The following is an 18700-nucleotide window of genomic DNA, read 5'->3' on the forward strand; positions in this document are numbered from 1 at the left end:
CATTGGCTTCCAGATAGTCAGGCCTCCAACGAGTCGCATGTCTATGGGATTGTCTGGTGAGGTACCAAATCGCAGCAGTCCCAGTCACGACCACACCAGAGGAGACCGGAGGGAATCTTTCCAGGTGAGATGATTCCAACCCCCCTGTCGTCAGTCCATTCCATTCCTGGCATTCCAAGCAGCTACGCAGCCGTAGAGAACTGCAACTGGAAGTCGGAATGAAGTACACATTCTCATTAAAGCATAAAAAGATGACAGGAAGCAGACGAGGGACTACTCTTCATGTCCGAAGCAATGACACTAGAGATACAGGAGCTCTGTGTGCAAAGGGGTTAATTTCACTGGCTTATCTATCTAAAATCTGCATATTTCAAAAGGTCAACAGCAGTGACATGCTAAAAACTGCGAGCGGGAGCCTTTAACTGCCTTCCAGTGCTGCTGCGATATGGAGCGCACAGTGCTTCCATTGTGCCATCGCTCAGGCGGCCCGCTCTTTTGCGAGCGTGCTATGAATCATGCTCTACACACAAGTGGCAAATAAGTGTCATTTTTACGATGAATGCATAACGATCTTACTGTTCGGGGGCCGGACGCGGCTGCAACGGGGCTCGGCGCGCAGTCGGAGCGGAGACCCGCGCTGTGGAGTCACGAGGAGAGCGTCAGCGATACGCAGCTGTAGCGCCAGATTTCAGCGCCACGGTGACGTCATTCTGACGTGAAGCTGAAGACTAGGGCACTCTCTGGGTTTGAAGTTAAACTAGGGACTGCTGCGTGGGTCTGCTTATTATAATTTGATAAGATAATAAGTAATTGTATTGTTAACACATGCATCAGTGGTCAAGTTGTAGCCTCATGCTCCAAACCAGCTTCAGCTTTGTGTGTGTATGTATGTATGTATGTATGTATGTATGTGTGTGGGGGGGGGGGATAGATGGATAGCGTACGTGTATTTGACACTGTGGGGGCCAAATGTCTCCTCAATGTGATAACACACTGTTATTTTGATGTTGTGTCGTGGTGGTGGGGGGGAGGGGGTACATATGACATTGTGGGGACTACATGTCCCCAGAATGTGATAAGAAACTGTTATTTTGATATTGTGGGGACAAGGGGAAACACAATATTATAAAAATATGTGTCTGCAATGAAGAAAGATAAAACAAATTTGGAAAGTTCGTGTATTTTGTTTGGTTAAGGGTTGGGTAGGGGTTGGGTAGGGGTTACGGTTGGGTTAAGGTTAAGGTTGGGATTAGGGTTTTTCCCAATAGAAATTAATGGAAGGTCCCCAGAAAGACATGAATACAAACGTGTGTGTGTGTGTGTGTGTGTGTCTGTCTGTGTCTGGGTCAGTTGCCCTTAAAGCATGACAGCTTTGCGGTGTGACCTGAGCTTCCTGCAGTATATGACCTTAATTAGATACCAGATACTTGGGTCACGTGGCTCACCCGTATATATTCCGTACAATTAATGAATTTGGTTATCATCTGCGAAGGTCCAGACTGGCATCTAACAGAACGAAACACCAGTTAATAAGGCTATTATTATTATTATTATTATTATTATTAAGACAATTATTTAACAAATCCGTCATCCTGGTTAGAGTAGGCTATATATATATAAGTACAAATGATTTAAACCTTAGAGATGCAGGATTAACATAAGAATCTTATTGGGATCCTCTGAGGTAATTTAAGATTGCCTAACACTTTTCTTGTTCAATAAACACCGGGTCATAAATACTAAAACAATCTTCTGTCACTTGAGTTTCCAGGCAGTATAAATGTCAAGCTTTTCTTATGTAGATAAAATAGTAGCCCGGTAAATTACATTAAATGACACTGAATTACCACTGGGAGGAAGGTGATGACGGACTTTGGGTAGTTTACCGGTGCCGTGGCATTGCAAATGGTTAAAAAATAAAGGGAGGAGCGACGGCAGAGAGGGAGCTTTTATTGAAACTCTTATGTGTCATTTCGACGCACGACAGCACTAACTACACGTGATGGATATGCCCACTTTCCCAATGGAAAGGTAAAGGGACCGGATTGCGGAGAAGTCCTGGGAGCAAACAGGACATCTGATCGCCACATATATTCCAGTGCAGTCCAGGTACATAAACGGCCGACGATTATACGTTTAAAATGCTTAATGGCAGAAGACTCGGAGTTAAATGGTCGATCAGGATGCGTAATTGCCACCTTAATGACCCAGAGTAGAAGACGTGTGTTATTAAATCAGACCTGGCGACTCTGGGACTCTATGTTCAGATGGTTTTGGATACTAAATACTGAAATTTAGAGATGCGTTTACCTCCATGCATGCGCTCATCTGTAGCCTACATTGTGTTTAAATGACGGTTATGTACATATCGACCATTAATAATATTTGCGCCGACAGATCATTTAATGTATATATGTTTTTGATCGCATGGGATCTCGTGAAACGTGTTGCTTGTCCGGATGTCCACATTACGTAAATGAAAGGTAGCGATCGGCAGATGTATGGAGAGATGTAAAATGTGATCACGAATGGAAATGGTGCATGTTGTCTACTTCTGAACCTAGACACGTAGTCCGTATGTCATTATTGAGAAATTTGGCTTTATATGTCATTCGCTTGTTGTGGACTACTTGTTGACATGAGTGTGCAAACGACCGCACAACAATTCACGTATCAGTACCTAATTGATGCTGTTTAACGCGGTAACCAAGCAGTTATACGTAGCGTAAACAATTTACTTTTTATTATAATATATACCTTACGGGTGGAAGTGAACCAGGCAGAATGAGTGAGGAAGCAGTGTTTCGGGAGATTTGGCCGTTTTTAAGTATTGTACGCTGATGGTTGAACGTGGCATCGCAGATTGCTTGCAGAGTGGGCGGAAATCACAGGTGTGATGCGCGGAGCGCCGGCGGTGCCCTCGGGAAGGACCTGGGAGGCTGCAGAAAATAGCACGCAAATGCAATAGTTTTCCGATATTAAAGGATTGAGAAAATGAAAAATCTTAAATCTTAGATCTGCGAACCATTTTGATTAGGTTAAAACAACGTTGCGGGCGGCTTGGGTGTGTTTTTGTGTATTTAAGGCGATATGCTTCGCTGTGGTGTCAATGGTTAATACAATAATGAAAACACAATTCTTCAGTCGTCCTATTCGTCGCATGGCGAACAGTGTTAAAATCTGTGGTTATACAGCAGCTGTAGTTCACATTTAGACACCCTAAGGGTGTATTTTTTTCAGAATTTCTAAAAGTCGGTGAAATACATTTATATAATTCGAACTAACATCCAAGAGATCATGTCTTTTCTTCAAACTTTGCTCAAGCTCCTAATTTTTGTTAAAAAACAATGATTCTGTTTTGCTGGATATTTTGAAATGATATCATCTTCCTTATTTGTTCCTCTTTTCTGAACAGCAGAAGGTGGGGGTTTGATTTAATTAAGGATTGAGCTATTTGGACTTAAAACCATCGGATTCCAGTATCCTACAGTGGAACAGAGGATGTTCCTATGTAACCCAACCTCTATGTTCACCTGAAAACATGTTCTGGGTGGACCTGAAACCCGAAAGCACCGGAGGAATATCATAACTACGCACCGCACCCGGACGGTGTGGGGTACAGCTGAGATCCCCTCTGACGAATTTGCCCCTCCAGGATAACTCCAAGACACTGAAGGCAGGGGGTGCGGGGGGGGGGGGGGCACCACTGTCGAGACTCCCAGCATGAGGACGGCGGACTCCTGGGCAGGCGTGTGACCCCTGCAGGCCTGAGGAGGAAGTGCACCCCGCAGTCGGCAGCATGGTGATGTCACAGGGCACCTATACCTTCCTGGCATGCTTTGCCGGGTTCTGGCTGGTGTGGGCCTTCATCGTGGTGCTCTGCTGCTTCTGCGGCGTCCTGCAGCGGCGACTGAAGCGGCGCCGTGAGGAGCGACAGCGGGAGCGCTGCCTGCGCACGCTGGAGATGGAGCCCCTGGAGTGCCGTGCGGAGCCCCCCCAGTTTGGCCCACCCCAGATCCTGCCGGTGCCTGTGCCGGTCCCCCACTCCATGGTGCCTAGCACCTGGTCCAGCCCTCAAGGTACAGTTGGCCACCCCGTTCTCTCTGTGACCATCTCCTGCACCTTCCCCTCCACATCCATCCTCGTAATGTGAAGGTTCCCATGACGACGGTCGTCTGTCCCATGATGTGACCCCAGTCTTATTCACTCAGCTAAACTGTCCGTCTCCTCGGTTCGTGGTTCAGGTGCAATGTTGGTTTGCAAGCTGTTTAGAGGACTCTACAGGAAGTTTATGAGAACAGCTGGTCCGCTCTTTAGGATCTGAGCTAGAAGCATTGAGGAGGAAAGAGACAGCAGAGGCGCGGTAGCGTCAGGGTCCTAAAGCCAGTGGCACGGAGCCTGTCGGCACGGCTCAGACCCTTGTCCAGCTGTGGGGACGAACTATGCCACCATGTGAATGTCAATGCGACTCATGAAACAGGGTGTCAGTCCAGCATGAGGACAAGCCACAGTAAAATGGGCTGTCAATAATAAGTTCACATTTAGTCATTATGACTGGGAACGAGAACTATCTGGGATATGCAATTTAAGGAGCTCATCATCTGCTTGGTAGTTTTGATCTGAATTTAAATATATCCCCGTGCAAAGGTGGGACCTTCGTCTTGTGATAGATACAGGAGCAGGCGCACAGCACGGCCCCGAAGAGGTTAGAGCGCGCGGTTAAGCGCTAGCTACGATCGGTTAGCAGCGGGGCTGGCTGGTAACCGGGCAACGGGTCAGGAGGAAAACCCAGGGTGACACCGGAGACGGCAGCTAGTGCTCAGATCACTGAGCCATGTGAGGAGGGGGCGTCCGCTTTGGTTCCCCCAAGATGGAGCAAGTCCCTCAATGAGAAAACGTAACGTAAAACGTATACGTAACGTATAACGTAAAAACGCTCAGTGACGAACGTCAGTCAGGTTCTGATCTAAGGTGCGGTTCTCCAAGTGTCTGTGTGTTCACATATAGGTGGTGATTATTCATGATTATACAAGCTACGATAAATGTCAAAATCTGTATTATTAATGTATTCTGTATTTTACCTTTGTATTATAAAGTACTTCCCAGTGCTTTTCCTTTTAGAACCGTTTTCTGGACACCATCCATCACCTCACAGCTGTTACTGCCCTGTCAGGGGTGTCCTTGAATAGCGTATGCGGTCCTAGATATAATCCTTTTCCTGGGGGCACGTCGGGGGCACGTCGGGGACACTGCATGCGCTGACCCATCCCTCCCGGTGGTCCCTGTGCCGTCCGTAATTTCAAAGTAAATACCAGTCCCTTATACCGTTCAGTGGGATGTCACATGGGGCAACGTTCTGGTTGGCCCGCTGGGATCTGGCAGGCTGTGCTGGGCAGTTTGAGGTTGATTTTACGCCAACAGCTGGCTGAGGAGCTGTGTATTCTTCTTGGTTTTTTTTTGTGCGGGGCGGGGTGGGGGTGGTGTTTGGTTACCTGTCACCTGCTCTCAAGTGGGTAGGGAACAGCCTGAAGTGGGTTTTTCTCGCTCAGGCGGGGCTGGGCGCTGGAACACCCAGACTGAGATCATGCATGTTTTGCAGCCAGCTCTGGGCGGCGTCGAGGTCAGTGTACCGCGGTCCTACGGTGTCCACTTCCTACCTGCTAATCCCTCCACATGCCAGAGCAGAAAAGGCTGCTGTCTTCTTTCGGACAGATTTCGTCCCAGATTCCCTCTGTGGGGGTGCTCGTCAGTTTATGCTCCGGAATGTTTTAAACGCCGAAGGCCAAAGATTCGGAAGCTGTAACTGAGGTTTATTATTTTCTCTCCCCGTCTTTTTTTATGTCAGTTTCATTACACAAATAGAAAAAAAAAACTCAAGCTATTAGGGGCTACTTTTAATTATGTTTAAGATCATACCCACATAAATGTTAGACAACCAAAAAGCATCAATGATCACAAAGGGTCATTCTAAAAGGCGTACTTTTTATGAAATGAAGGTGTAGATTTATGCTTAATTGTATTATAAGAAAAATTATTTGGGCTCACTTGATGGACTAGGCTGTCAGTGCACTGCTTTAACTTATTATATATTTAACATTAACATAAAATATTAACATATTTCAGCACCAGGGTCTCTACTTGCATTTTTAAATACATGTTGTTGTTTTTATAGCTGAGCTTAAGTGGCTAAGCTGGTCACCCATTTAAACATTTTTATTATCATTTTAATGTTATGTAAAGACATGATTATCGTTTTCACAAAGCCAAGTCTCTTAAATATAGCTGTTGAGTGGCTCCTAGCTATTGAGGCTTGCCCCTTTTACTCTCTGTTTTTATCTCATGTAATTGCTCCAATCAGTGCCCCAGAAGGTTCTAGAATTCGCTTGGCAGGCCATCCAACAAAATAACATTCATTTGTTCTTATTTTACTGTGCTTTGGCACTGATAATTAGCTTGCAGCATGCAGAGGTGCAACTGGCCACTAGGGGGGTGGAATTCTATTTAGGAATAATGTGGGAATTCTCCGATTCCCGCCGTAGGGTGGGTCAGGTGGGCGTCTGGGCCCCCCCTCAGGTGAAGATGATTGGTGCGCTCCTTTGCCATAAGGGTCACATGATCTATGTGGAGCTGGGAAGCGGAATCAACGCAGCGGCGTGACGCTCAAACCCATCTGCCCGCACGTCTTCCAAGAAAACGCAGATAAAGACTGTTACATCACCCTGCCCCGAGGAGAAGCTTAATCGAGTTTGTCATGCATATGTGTAAATAATGCGCTGACCAAATCACCGCAACAAGGCAATGTTTACAATCTGCTGTATCCTGTCGTCTCTCCAGCTGATGTTCAACGGATCAGCAAATGTTTACATTTTATCAGGTTATTACTGTAGTAATTACTGTGAGTATAATATATTTTTTTTAAGCATAGTCACTGTTTATTTTAGGTCAGTCTTCATATTCAGTTCCTCGTCCTTGCGGTCTGGGCCCTTTCTTCACTTTGTTGTTCAGCCGTTGATATTTTGGTCGTAAATAAAAAAATCTTGGTGCCCCGATAAACCTCGAGCGTCATCATAATTATACACAGGGCTCATCCACACGATCTGTCCTGCGTCTGCCCTGCGTGGATGGATCACACAGAGGTTTTGAAAGGAATTTAAAAGGCACCAAAAAAAAAAAAAATGGTGTTTGGTGATTAACTATCGATGAATCATCCTCTCGGAGCAGGATGATTTGATTCTGATGTGGGCGAGATTGAGATGCATTCAGTCACATGAATACAGGGATCGGAAATTCAGCTGGGAGAATTAAATGCTAGAAAGTAATTCACAGGACGCTAACTTCTGTTATTGCTCGGCATGCATTTATTATGACGTGAGGGATTGGGGGGTGGAAGCCTTGTTAAGATTAGGATTTACAGAATTATGGGTTCCTTCTAGGAGTTTATATGGGGGCGGGGCCACAGGGATATTGACCCCAGCTGATTGGCCCCTGGAGTATCCCTCCTATGTCACTCACCGATTCAAAACATATCATTGGTTAATGATGATGTTGGCCCCTTTGCATGAATCACGGCCCCTGTTATGTGCACCTCCTTAAGAAAAATCCTAGATTTGCTCTTGGCGACTTCTGAAGCTACCGGTTCTGTTGTTATGCGAGCTCCATGCTATTTCCGTCTGTCCTCAGAAGCAGATATTTTTGGGAAGCCGCCGTGTTACGAGGAGGCCGTGCAGATGGAGGACCCCCCTCCCCCATACAGCGAGGTCCTGGCCGACAGCCGGGGAGGGACGTACACCAAACCGCCGTCCGGGACGTCCCGGAAGCCCCAGGACTCGGAGACGAGCAAGGCGGCGCCGGACGTGGCATTCCCGGAGCGCGGCTACTCCACCCTCATCCACCTGCCGGCTCATGTGCACGAGCGCTGGGACTCCCTGGGCCGCATGCTGTCCACCATGGACCTGAACTGCAGTAACCAGGCCTCTGAGGCCCAAGCCTCGGCCTACACCACCCTACCCCGGGGAGGGCGGACCAACGTGGAGCTGGGGCTTCACCGACCCCGGCTGGACGACACCTGTGCCCTGCCCACCGCCTTCCCCGTGTTCGGCAGGAGCACTGCCGTTTAAGTCAACTCCCCTCCCTTCAAGACTGCCGCTCGCTGTTTATTTTCAGCTCCGGCCTCCTGAAAGGTGTGAGCACATCTCAGCGTTCTCCTGGAAACGCTGCCTCAACATGGCGAGAAAGGGGCGGGGAGGGAGCCGCCGGAAGCGGGACTCATCGCCGGTGCGTCGTCCCGACGACGAGCATCCTTTACGGCCTGCTCCCGTTGCCATGGCGCCAAACGCACTTAGTGTAACGACTAACTATTCGAAAACTGGCACCTGGAAGCGCTGACCTCATAGGGCCTGCAGGTTTGCTGCAAGTTTTTGCCGTGAATATCAATGGCTCACTGGTTTTTCTGGGCTGTTTAATATCTTCAAGGGCCTGATTTGTTTATTTTTCCTGTTTTTATTTTCCCCAGAGGACATCTGACTCGAGTGACTGTGGAGTGTCAGTCAGCATATTGCTCGCTGTGAGAACTGAAGGCCACGCTTCTCCACAGCCACATTCCTTCCAGTAATCAAGCTGATCTTTATTTATTTATTCATTTTTAGAAAAAGAAGTAGCTGACAGTGAGTGCTTTTTACATTCTTTTTTTTCCATCCATGTCTATAATACCTCTGAAGATTTTGTCTGGTGACTGCATGGATTATAATTAATGAAGTTAACCCATGCCAAGTTTCTTCTTGTTGCTCAACAAATGACCGTCGAGGGTGACTTTTATTTTGTCCTAAAAAAGATCCATAGCGGGGAACTCACTATATTTAACCTGCTTCTAATATTGCTGTTCAGGAAACAGATTTACCTTTACTTTTTGTATGTGTGGTGGAGATCTCAGCCTTACATTGCCATGGGATTCGAAGGACCAGTTGACCTGTTTGGGAATTATACGGGATTTTGCCAGTCCTACCTGGTGTGGGTTTTCACATTGAAGGAGAGGGTGTAGATGGGATCCCTCACTCTTGTTGGAATAGATCCACTCACACTGCTGACTCATTTCCTAGGATCTAGTCCCCCCAATGTACTGAATGAAGACTGATTTAGAACCTGTAAAGTGTGTCTTTCAGTAGTGATTTTTCCAAATGATTTCTGTGTGTCATTTTATTTTCGTATTCATTCCCGTGTTAAGAACGAAGAGCCTCAACTATATTCCAGAAATCCACTGTGGTCATCTAAAGCAACATTTTTACCAAAATGGGCAATTATGAGTGAATTATATTAACGTATTTTTTTAAAGAGCGACTATCACGCGGCTTTAAGTGCTCTGACAGCTTCCCACTATCAGATTTTTGTATTGCACTCATCTGTGGTTCTGCATGTGCAATGTGAAATAGACTATTTATTCTATTGGTTTTTTTGTTTTTTAATGAATGGTTTTAGCCAGTGAGTGCGTGGCAAGCTTCGCCTCGCTTAATGCAGCGCCGTGTGCTGGTTTAGAGAAGTTTTCAAATCGGTGAATTTATTTGTTTTACCTCGATATTATTTGTTTTACCAGTTCGCGTGCCACAGCTTTATATGAAGACAATCGCTTTTAGCCCGTTTGCTGTTTCGTTATACAGCGTTTATCTTCTTTTTTTACGCATATATTTTTATATAAATGGCTGCAGCATTTGATTTTGCTTGGGGACGCATCACATCTCCCCCTTCGATTTCAGCGCAGCGGAAGTGCTTCTCGCGCCATAAAGGACGGACTCTATCGGCGTCCCGCTCGCGGTCTATCTCGTCACAGATGTTGCCTGGCAACATAGCGGCAGTGCGACCCGCCGGCTTCGATGGGAGCCGTGAAGACGCTCTTTCGGCGAAGATGTGTAGGGTGGGAGAGTCACGGGCGGGTTTTACCGTGCCAAAATGTTTACTAGGAACACTGGTACTGCTTTTCCATTTGGATTTTCTCAAACGTAGAGTCAGATGCAAGATAAATGCATTTTTATATTTGTATATAAGCAGCGAATTTTAAACTGTGTTCAGACGTAACAGGTGACCTAGAAGGGCAAAGTGACGTCATAGCCGAAACGGCATGACTTTTACTGTCTCATAATCCATCACCGCGTCGAATCACACGAACCGTGAAGCCGATGCTGTTTTACAGGTGCTCTGTGCGTGATCTGTGACACATCGTGTGGTCAGCTGTAGGTTCCATAGCCATGAATAACGTACTATGTTGACAAGAAACCTCCTTGGGCCAGGCCTGTAAAGTGCATACTCTGTGCCAGAGTCTCTCATAATAAAAGACTATATAAATAAAATGGAGAATAGGTGCTTCCTTGCTGCTGATGATCTTCATACATATTGATTTGCAATGTACAGCATGGTCATATTTCTCTCTGCCTTTTAACCATGATGAGCTGTTCAGTGGGTGCAGACCTGCAGAAGGTTCTGAAGACACCGAAGATGTACCACAAGGCTGGGATTGGAGATGTTTTATGTAACCTTGTGGTTCTCTGGTTATAACGAGTGCCTGAGCGTTTTATTTTGTGAGTGAAGAGTGAAAACTCTGAAACTTGTATGGAGTTTTTTTAACGTTCTTTAATAACATACATGAGGATGGAGCAATTAACAGAAATAAAAATAAAGTCTTGTGCTTGTTTTGAAGAGGAGAGGGTGGCAAGCAGATGAAATCAAGCAGAGAGAGAAGCCATAGAAGAAAGTATGGAAAAAGAAAGACAAGAATTCGCAAAGGCAGAGTCGGGGAGGCTGAGGATTCCGAGCAGCATGACAGAGGAAGAGCGTAAACTTTAAAAGATGTTTAAAAGGTGTGGACAGACACTGAAACCATGTCAGGAGGTCCGTGGTTATTGTTAAAGATGCCGGGTGGTTCAAAATCAGATTTTCTGGGGAACACGCAAGCCAGTCAATCACTAACGGCAAAATATTATCATCATTGAATTATTGAATCGCGAGTCCAAAAGTGTCCCTTGACTGAATCTAGTCCACGATTATAAATAATGTCGCCACCGTTAATCGGCGTTAGATTAGTAATCCTAAAATCACGGTTATTTACACATCTATACTACACACAGATCACGTAGGTCAGTCTTATTGCTTGTTCGGCTACAAGGCCTCTCCATTGCCCTTCTTTTTGGTGGGGGGAGCTCAGTGTTGAGGCCTCGGATAAGTCAGTAGGTTTCCTTGGGCTGGACAGAAAATGGAAGACAACAAACCTTTACAGAGTATTTGCCATTAGAGTAATATTCGAGGATTTATCTGTTTTTTTTTTGTGTGGTTTTTTTTGTGAAGTTGTCGAGTCTTTGAGATGTAACAGTTCTTGCCAGGTAACATTCAGCTTTATGTTGCTATGTTGTATTTATGAAGTCACACCACTGCAGGTGGGAATGAAGAGTCGCCTTGAAAAATAGCAGTATTTATAAAAAGTCTTTTTTTTCTGTCAGAAAAGAATCTAAAATAAAGCAGTCTAATGGGTCAGTTGTAGTCCGGTGATGCCGGTGGGTTCACAAAGCAGGTCGTTGTTGTCAGCAGGAGTGCCCAGTAAAATCTCCCCAAATCATTGAACGTTTAGAAGACAGAAGGACTAGACAGGAACACGACCACCACTAAGTAAAACTTCTCTAAGTCTAATGATTAATACGCACATTTAATAGGTAGTCTGAATCCACAAACTTTGGTCTTTGAAATAGGGAAACTTTAGTAAGGAAAACTTTTTATAAATTTACTAGCGAAGCAGTATATTGCTGTAAGTATTGTTTGTCTATTTTCACTTAACCAGGCATTTTTTGGGGGATGGGAAAGGATCTTCTGTCAGTTTCCATTCATGTACCTTCACTAAGGGCCAGTTTTCCTGAATACACAGATTCCCTAATCTGAGGAAAACTAGCTATTACCCCTTAGGTGGAAACCTGCAACTAAGGCAGAATTAAAGTAGACAAAATCAGTTGTCTCAGTCATGTACACTTGGGATATTGGGGGCTATTGGGCAAGATCTGGACCTGTGTGAGGTAAAAGGTATGAACGAGGCCACAGATTGGAACAGGACCAGGTTTGACCCAGAGAAAACCAGCTGAATGAGGACTGGTGCATCAATGCTCCAGTTTACACTTGCATGGTACAGCGAGTCTGTCTGCAGCCCGACAAGAAGCAGCACGCACTGTGAGATGGTGAAAATCACCTCTGAGCTGTCCTCAGCATGCCCAAAACAAACGGGGAATAATTACGAGGAGCCCAAGCAAAAAAAAAAGAAAAACTCATTTGCATCTTTAACAATAACCCCAAATCCCTTCACTGCCTTTTAAGTTCCTTTTAGAAACTTTTTTTTTTTTAACTTTTTTTTTTTATTTTAATGCAAGACTAATTAATTGTTACACGGTTAAGTTTCTTGAAGGCGAGTCTCTTCTACCTCCCTCTTCCAGTCTGGCACCATTTTAGTCGTCATCTTCCACCACGGGGTCTGTGTCCCAGCAAGTTATGTCAATCTCTGAGAGAAGCCGTTATGGGGGGAGGTCGTTAACATCCATATTTAACACTAGAAAGTCCTCCATTTCTGTATTTCACAACGTAACTTACTGAGGAAACGTTTCTTACACAACGACAGAATTGCTGCCTAAAGGTACGAGATCGCACTTCCACTTAAAAATATGTAATATAAGCACAGGGCAGTTTCACTACCTCCAGGACATCCTGTCGCGCTCTGAAAACCTCGGGGCCAAGCTAATCTGATCAGGACAGAGATAGATTTGAATTTGCAAAGCAAGATTTTTCCTTTTAAAGCCCTTACCTGGCGGTTTGTTATAAAACACTGGCATCGGAGTGGCTTTGGCAGAGCAGTCTTCCGATTGGGCGAACTCCTCCTCCTGTGATTGGCTGAAGTAACCCTCGCTCGCCTGTAGAAACACCAACAAAAATCTATCCAGTTCCTCCAAATGTACAGGATGTGCAGCCAAAACAGAGAACACACTGCTTTATTGGGTCAGCTATTTTGTATTATACTGCCTTTGTCTCGATTTTTAGAGGAACTTCCTTTTAATTCCAATAATCAAGCACTGTATGTTTCCGCATTTATTAATGTTCCTTGAAAATTGCTGCCATCTAGTGGCGAATTTAAAGAACGCATCCCATTAGCAGAAATCCAGGTAGAATTGAACCTGGAGGTATGCATAGCGATCGTGAGCTAATTTAAAGGCTTTGTGTTTCTTCTGTGTGGATGACTGGATGAAGTGTTATCTGCCACATTTATACAACAAAAAGCTGTCCGCAAAATAAATAAATGTAAAGAAGAAAGACAACAAAAATGTGTATATTTGCGGGCGTACGATAAATGTTTTAACCTGCAAAGAAGATGAGCACAAGCACATGATCAGTAAGTGCAGTTAGGGCTGCATAGTGCTGTCTGCTAATATTAGAAGCTAAATTATTATTCTGTAATCATGCAGTGAAAGGCACTGTATAGAATGTGGAATGGCAATTTAATATGTCTACAAATAGTAACCTCATTATATAGATGATGACTAGCTAAAGACAGTGTTAGCAGAGCTGTCCCATTATGAGATGGTGCAGCTGGTCAGGGTGCTGACCTGGGTGCTCTCTTTGAGCAACGTGTCCCCGTTGGTCATGAGCAGTTGACCATCATCCAGCTCTTGGCTGTCAGAGCCGCCGGCCTGCACCAGCGTTTGCTGGTAGCTGAGGCCCATCTCGTGTGGGCCCCCCAGGTCCACCTGGTGAGCCGGGTCATCCATCCCATCCGGGCCCTGGCAGAAGGAGGCGGGGGGCTCAGGCAGGTCATCAAAGTCGAGGAGCGGCTGAGGGAGTCCGGCACTGACATCGGCCGGCGCCGCCTCCACCGGGTCCCCCATCAGGTCCATGAGGTGGGCTGCCTGGGAGGGTGCCATGGCAGGGGTGGGACCCGCTGACTCCCATAGGTCCAGCAGGCTGTCTGTCTCCTGCTGGGGCGGGGCGTCAGGCGGCACCCCGAAGTCTGAGTGGTTGTCAGGCGTCTCTCTGGCCAATGGGGCCACACTCTGAACAGGTTTGGCGGGGGCCGACTCTTGCACAGGGGTGCGCTGCTCGGGCTCAGGGTCTGGTGCGGAGTGGAGAGGGCAACGGAGAAACAACCAGAAATACGGCTGACTTCAGTATTGTTATGCTACCATTTGTGAATTCAATCAATGTCAATTATACTTTGGTGTGCTTCCATATTTACATTTTATTTATTTAGCAAATCCTTTCGTCCAAAGCAACATACATTTTTGTTGTTGTTGAGAAAGCAGGGTCAGCCAGTCCCTGGAGTAACTGGGGTAAAGGGTCTTGCTCAAGGACCCAACAGTGAATTGTGCCAACCAGGGGATTTGAACCTGCAACCTTCTGATTATAGGCATAGCATTCCTCCCGCACCGGACAAGAGTATTCAGCCTCTATGGGCAACTTCAGAGACCCTATTCACAATGAAAAAATGGGAATCGGGAGGACAGAATGGCCCGGTGACCTTACCCCATTCGTTTTGGTAGGTGTCCTCCTCCTGGATGGGCGTGGTGACGATGGTGGGGATGGGTGTAGGCGAGAGGCCCTCCATGGCACGCTCTGAGGACCCTTCTGCTGAGTTTTCTGGTGGAGCGGGTCAGGGAGGAGGAGAGGTCTTCACTATAAGGCACATGGAAGGGCACCTCCACAGCAACTGTACAAAACTGCTCCCAGACACGGCGGCGCGGTCACATGACAGCTGTGTGGCTCGCCTCCCCGTGTGCATCCAGGCTGGTTCTCCTTGTCCCAGACTGTCCCCGCCCACTTGTTACAGGAGCGGTCCAGGATGGCCCACAGGTCACCGACACCATCTTGCAGTGGACTCGCCTTCCCGAGCATGACCCCAAACACATCCTGTGCGTCTGATTTCCATGTCTAATCGAATCAGTGGTGTCGCCCCCTCCAGGCAGAGGACAGCAACACACTCACAGGTCATCCAGATGCGAGGGGGTTAGTGTCCGTCGAGATACATGACCGTATAAAGGCAGAGGGGTCGTAGGTGGAGCGACAGCTGACCCTAGGACTACTGGCTGTAATGAGTACAGCATAGTCTTTTCTTTAGACCACACCTTCCCAGCAATGAAGCAAAATTAAATATAAATTAAAAAGCAGTGAGTCGAATTTGACACGACGACAGACACGGACAAGGTTTCATATCAGGCGAGCATCGGACACACACTGAGCGGGAGCATGAGGGCCACATGCTAAAGGAGCATTAGCGACCCCTCTGAGCCGTGGACCAGCAACCCGGTGACATCACAGATGCCTTGTTTTCTGCAGGGTCTGCAAGCCTGTTGAGTCAGAGTGAATCCAGTTACCCTACTGACCTACTGAGACCTAGTACTACAGTCTGTGGACGGGGTAACAGGGGGTTTTCAGCAGAGAAGCAAGATCCTAGTTGGGGGTGGGGGTGGGGGGGGGGGTTGGGGGTCAGTAGGCTGGTCTGGGCACTATCTCCCTGCAGTGTGCCCTCCGGCATCTGGGGAGGGGGACCTCAGTACCTACCAGGTGGACCTGGCTGCAACCGGGTGTGAGGTGGGGCGTGCGACGCCGCCTGGGGGGGCAGACCCGGCTCACAGTGCTGGAGCTTCAAGAATGGGCTGTCCAAGCGGCCTGGTAGACAGGAGACAGGGCCCGGGGGAGGGCGGGACACAACACGCACACACCGACACACAGATGGGTGACCGAGGAATGGAGGCACACGGGGTGGGGGTGGGGGTGGGGGGGGAGGGGGAGGGGGAGGGCAAGAAGACAAGATGAAGTGGTGCAGGGGGTGGAGGGGCAGGGCGGGGAGGGAGAGTCAAGGTAAGAACCAGTGCCAGAGCAGAAAAGCAAGGAAAGTTATTGGCACCCCCTAGTGGTGTAGAAACATCATTGCAGAAATTAGTGTCAAGTAAAAAGGAGAAGTGGAAGGAAAGGCAGAACAGAACGGAAAGAGGAGCAATGGTGAGAGAGGTTGGGAGGAGATGCCTGTGTGGTGTGTCCACGCCTCAGACCTCTCTGACCCCAGGAACTGGTCATATCTCCTAAAGGTCCAGTGAGAGTATTGAAAACCAGGCCAGTGGAGGGAACTACAGTTGACAGTTGGGGTAAGGATGGTCATCTTGGGGCAGAATGAGGAAGCATGAAGTCAGCGGATGTCCTCGTAACCCTGGGAGACCGGGCTTGCGGACGTCCCCACAAAACCGAAACGTGGCATTTGACACACCTGCAGCCTGCCCCCTGCAGGTGGATGTGAAAAGTGGGCTGTCCCTTTTTATTTGATCCACCAACCGCGGTGGGCGGATGGGCGTGACATCAGAGCCTGGCGTGGGTTGGCTCCTCCCCCTTCCCCAATAACCCCCGCACCTTTCATAAGCCTCACCCAACAGCCTTACCGGTCCTGTGGACGGAGACAGGGGAGTCGTCCTGGTCGCTGACCAAGGCCTTCTCCCGCAGCCTGAAGAATTCCCGCGGGTTATCGGCCCTCTGGGCGATGATGGCTGCCGCCTCCTGGCACAAGAACACGAACGCGGTTTGAGCCACATGCAACGCACAGCCCTACTGACACACATACAGGACACGGCGTCAGAGCTCCGCTGGGCAGAGACAGATATATCTACTGCCTGGGGAGTGGTACCACATCAGCCGCTAGTAAGTAACACACTGCCCCTAATCCTGGAAAATAATACGCAGAGCGACCTGATAACTATCCATCATTCCAGAAAAAGAAGCCCACGATAATGTTACTGACTCAGCAAAGTGCGATATAAACAACCTCAGCAGACAAGATGAAATAATTTTTTGAAAAACTGCCAGCTCTTTTTTTTTTATGTCTTGGGCTTACAGTGCCCCCTAATGGAATATTCCGAGAACAACCCACCTCCACTTCTGACTCCTTCTTGTCCTGAGCACTGTCGTCACAGCTTGGCTCTGTCTGCAGAGGGAGTAGGGGGTTTTAACACTCGCTGTGCAATTCCCCACCAGCAGAGGGCAGCAAAGCATACGCGCCCCGCATATTAATACAACCTATCACGCGAAAGCGATGCATCTGTTGCATTTGCGCCACCACTGCACGGTTCACCTTACAGCGCATCCAGAAACAGCCGCTAACGCAATGTTTGCATTATGTTTTGACAGTGGGCCACAAGGGAAGCGAGCCCCCAGGAGAATGTACGACTTTTCCTTCTGTTTTCATTCACGCGGCGGAAATGCGGCTGGGCCAGAGCATGTGAACCTCAGAGATTTCAGCGTTGGCTCACACAGGCGATGGCTGGAAGGGCTTTGAAATGAAAGCACGCCGGCCAGATGGAGTTTCATCTCATGCAGAAAAAGCCCTTCCAGTCCTTTGCAGACAGTAACCCTGATTCATTAGCGGTTGCGGGGAATAAAGAGCGAAAAATCTTCCGCGGTTTCAAATGTAAAAGTAGACTCATGGAAGTGTCCTCACTATAAGGGCCTGGGCTCTTGTCTTTTCTCTGGCCTCCTCTTCGTCCTGCATCTTCTTCCTATACAGGCAGACAGAGAGGGGACGTTGTTACTCGGGACTATATGGAGGGGACGTGGCTATCGGTGGGGCAGTGTGCGGGGTGGTGGGCGGGACCTGTGCTCCTCGATCTGCTGCTCCCTCTCGCGGTACCGCCGCTCTCGATCCTCCTGCTCTCGCCGCTCCAGCTCCATGCGCTCCTCCTCAAACCGCTGCCGCTCCTCCGCGGCCTTCTTCCGCTCCTCCTCCTTGCGCAGCTCCTCCTCACGCTGTGGGGAGCGAGGGGTGGGTACAGAGGGGGGGGGGGAGAGAGAGAGAGAGAGAAAGAAAGAGGGATGGAGAGATGGAAAGAAAGGGATAGAGAAAAGGAGAGTGAGAAGAATATTGAAAGATAGGAATAAAGACAAGATAGTCACACAGAGGGATAGTAAAATGGACAGATAATTATCCTTAACTAATGCCCTTACTGACCTAAGTACTTCAGACCTCACTGAATGTTTTTCATTCTCCCCTGGCTATGGTCATAGCCCTTGACGACGTGCTGACCCCATACTGACTGCTCTCTGGAGCCCCGGGGACGAACATGCACGACCTTCACATGAAGCCCATAAACCGAGTCCTGAATTCCTCCTCCTGGGTGGGACTTACAAGGACCCACAGGTAAACCGGCTCCAGGCCTCAGGTACACCATACTTTCGTGATTAGACTTTTTGGCGAGGCAGCAAAATATTTGGGAGAGAGACCGGGGTGGAGGGAGGGATCGCAGGGTCCAGATCAAGCCTGCTTGCAGCCTCCCGGTCCACCTCCCCACCCGTCGGTACAGTCTGGAAGAGCTGCATGAGCTGGCGGAGAATCAGACCCCACCTTTGCCTGCTCCCAGAATTCTTCTCTGTTGATTTTCTTCATCTCGATCTCCGCATTGGTCTTCTGGTAGGTGGTGCCCTGTTGTGGGGACAACGAGGATTGAGACAGTGTACCACATCTGCATGGTGCATGTCCTCTGTCCCCTCCTGTGGTTTGGATAGTCAGCCAGCAGTGTGGTTCGACGCAGAGGACAAACTGAGCCTGTAGGCTGTGATCACCAGGATCCACATGTTCGCAGGATCACGTCCCAGAAGAAGCAGTGGAAACAGCCCCCATTAACTGCATTATGGATACTCAACCAGGCCGAACGGG

At 47.9% G+C, this 18700-nt stretch overlaps 2 protein-coding genes across 12 annotated transcripts in view; one reads left to right on the forward strand and one right to left on the reverse strand.

Moving 5' to 3' along the window:
• LOC111860827 (proline-rich protein 7-like) lies at positions 1 to 10336 on the forward strand. 7 transcript variants are annotated; one of them, XR_002842104.2, is made up of 4 exons: positions 1800 to 2109; positions 3416 to 4079; positions 7681 to 8402; positions 8513 to 10336. XR_002842104.2 is itself a non-coding variant. In XM_023844876.2 (3 exons), the coding sequence occupies exons 2-3, from the start codon at positions 3800 to 3802 to the stop codon at positions 8115 to 8117; spliced, it is 717 nt and encodes a 238-aa protein (XP_023700644.2). In that variant the 5' UTR covers positions 1 to 124; positions 3419 to 3799; the 3' UTR covers positions 8118 to 10336. The 7 variants fall into 7 exon arrangements, 6 of the variants coding, with proteins under 6 accessions (XP_023700644.2, XP_023700643.2, XP_023700641.2 ...); XM_023844876.2 differs by lacking the exon at positions 1800 to 2109 and adding an exon at positions 1 to 124 and having other exon boundaries at positions 3419 to 4079; positions 7681 to 10336; XM_023844875.2 differs by having other exon boundaries at positions 1795 to 2031; positions 3419 to 4079; positions 7681 to 10336.
• A 1996-nt stretch (positions 10337 to 12332) lies between these two features.
• Positions 12333 to 18700, reverse strand: part of dbn1 (drebrin 1) — a 40021-nt gene continuing 33653 nt past the window's right edge. For 4 of the 5 annotated variants that reach the window (XM_072706367.1, XM_072706366.1, XM_072706368.1 and 1 more), the window contains 10 exons: positions 18389 to 18466; positions 17642 to 17793; positions 17489 to 17546; positions 16922 to 16975; positions 16437 to 16551; positions 15565 to 15672; positions 14530 to 14643; positions 13617 to 14119; positions 12821 to 12926; positions 12333 to 12520 (listed from right to left, as the gene is read on the reverse strand). In XM_072706367.1, coding sequence (XP_072562468.1) covers positions 12468 to 12520; positions 12821 to 12926; positions 13617 to 14119; positions 14530 to 14643; positions 15565 to 15672; positions 16437 to 16551; positions 16922 to 16975; positions 17489 to 17546; positions 17642 to 17793; positions 18389 to 18466 — 1341 coding nt within the window. In that variant the 3' untranslated portion in view covers positions 12333 to 12467. The remainder of the gene's footprint in view (positions 12521 to 12820; positions 12927 to 13616; positions 14120 to 14529; positions 14644 to 15564; positions 15673 to 16436; positions 16552 to 16921; positions 16976 to 17488; positions 17547 to 17641; positions 17794 to 18388; positions 18467 to 18700) is intronic. The other variant, XM_023844972.2, reaches the window with a different exon arrangement.

The sequence above is a fragment of the Paramormyrops kingsleyae genome, chromosome 24, assembly GCF_048594095.1.
Source record: "Paramormyrops kingsleyae isolate MSU_618 chromosome 24, PKINGS_0.4, whole genome shotgun sequence".
In the NCBI taxonomy this organism is placed as follows: domain Eukaryota; kingdom Metazoa; phylum Chordata; class Actinopteri; order Osteoglossiformes; family Mormyridae; genus Paramormyrops; species Paramormyrops kingsleyae.

Excerpts from the sequence above, each read along its gene's own strand:
- LOC111860827 (XM_023844876.2), top strand. The coding sequence starts at position 3,800 with ATGGTGATGTCACAGGGCACCTATACCTTCCTGGCATGCTTTGCCGGG. Across the intron at positions 4,080-7,680 it reads CACCTGGTCCAGCCCTCAAG|AAGCAGATATTTTTGGGAAG; the intron begins GTACAGTTGGCC and ends GTCTGTCCTCAG.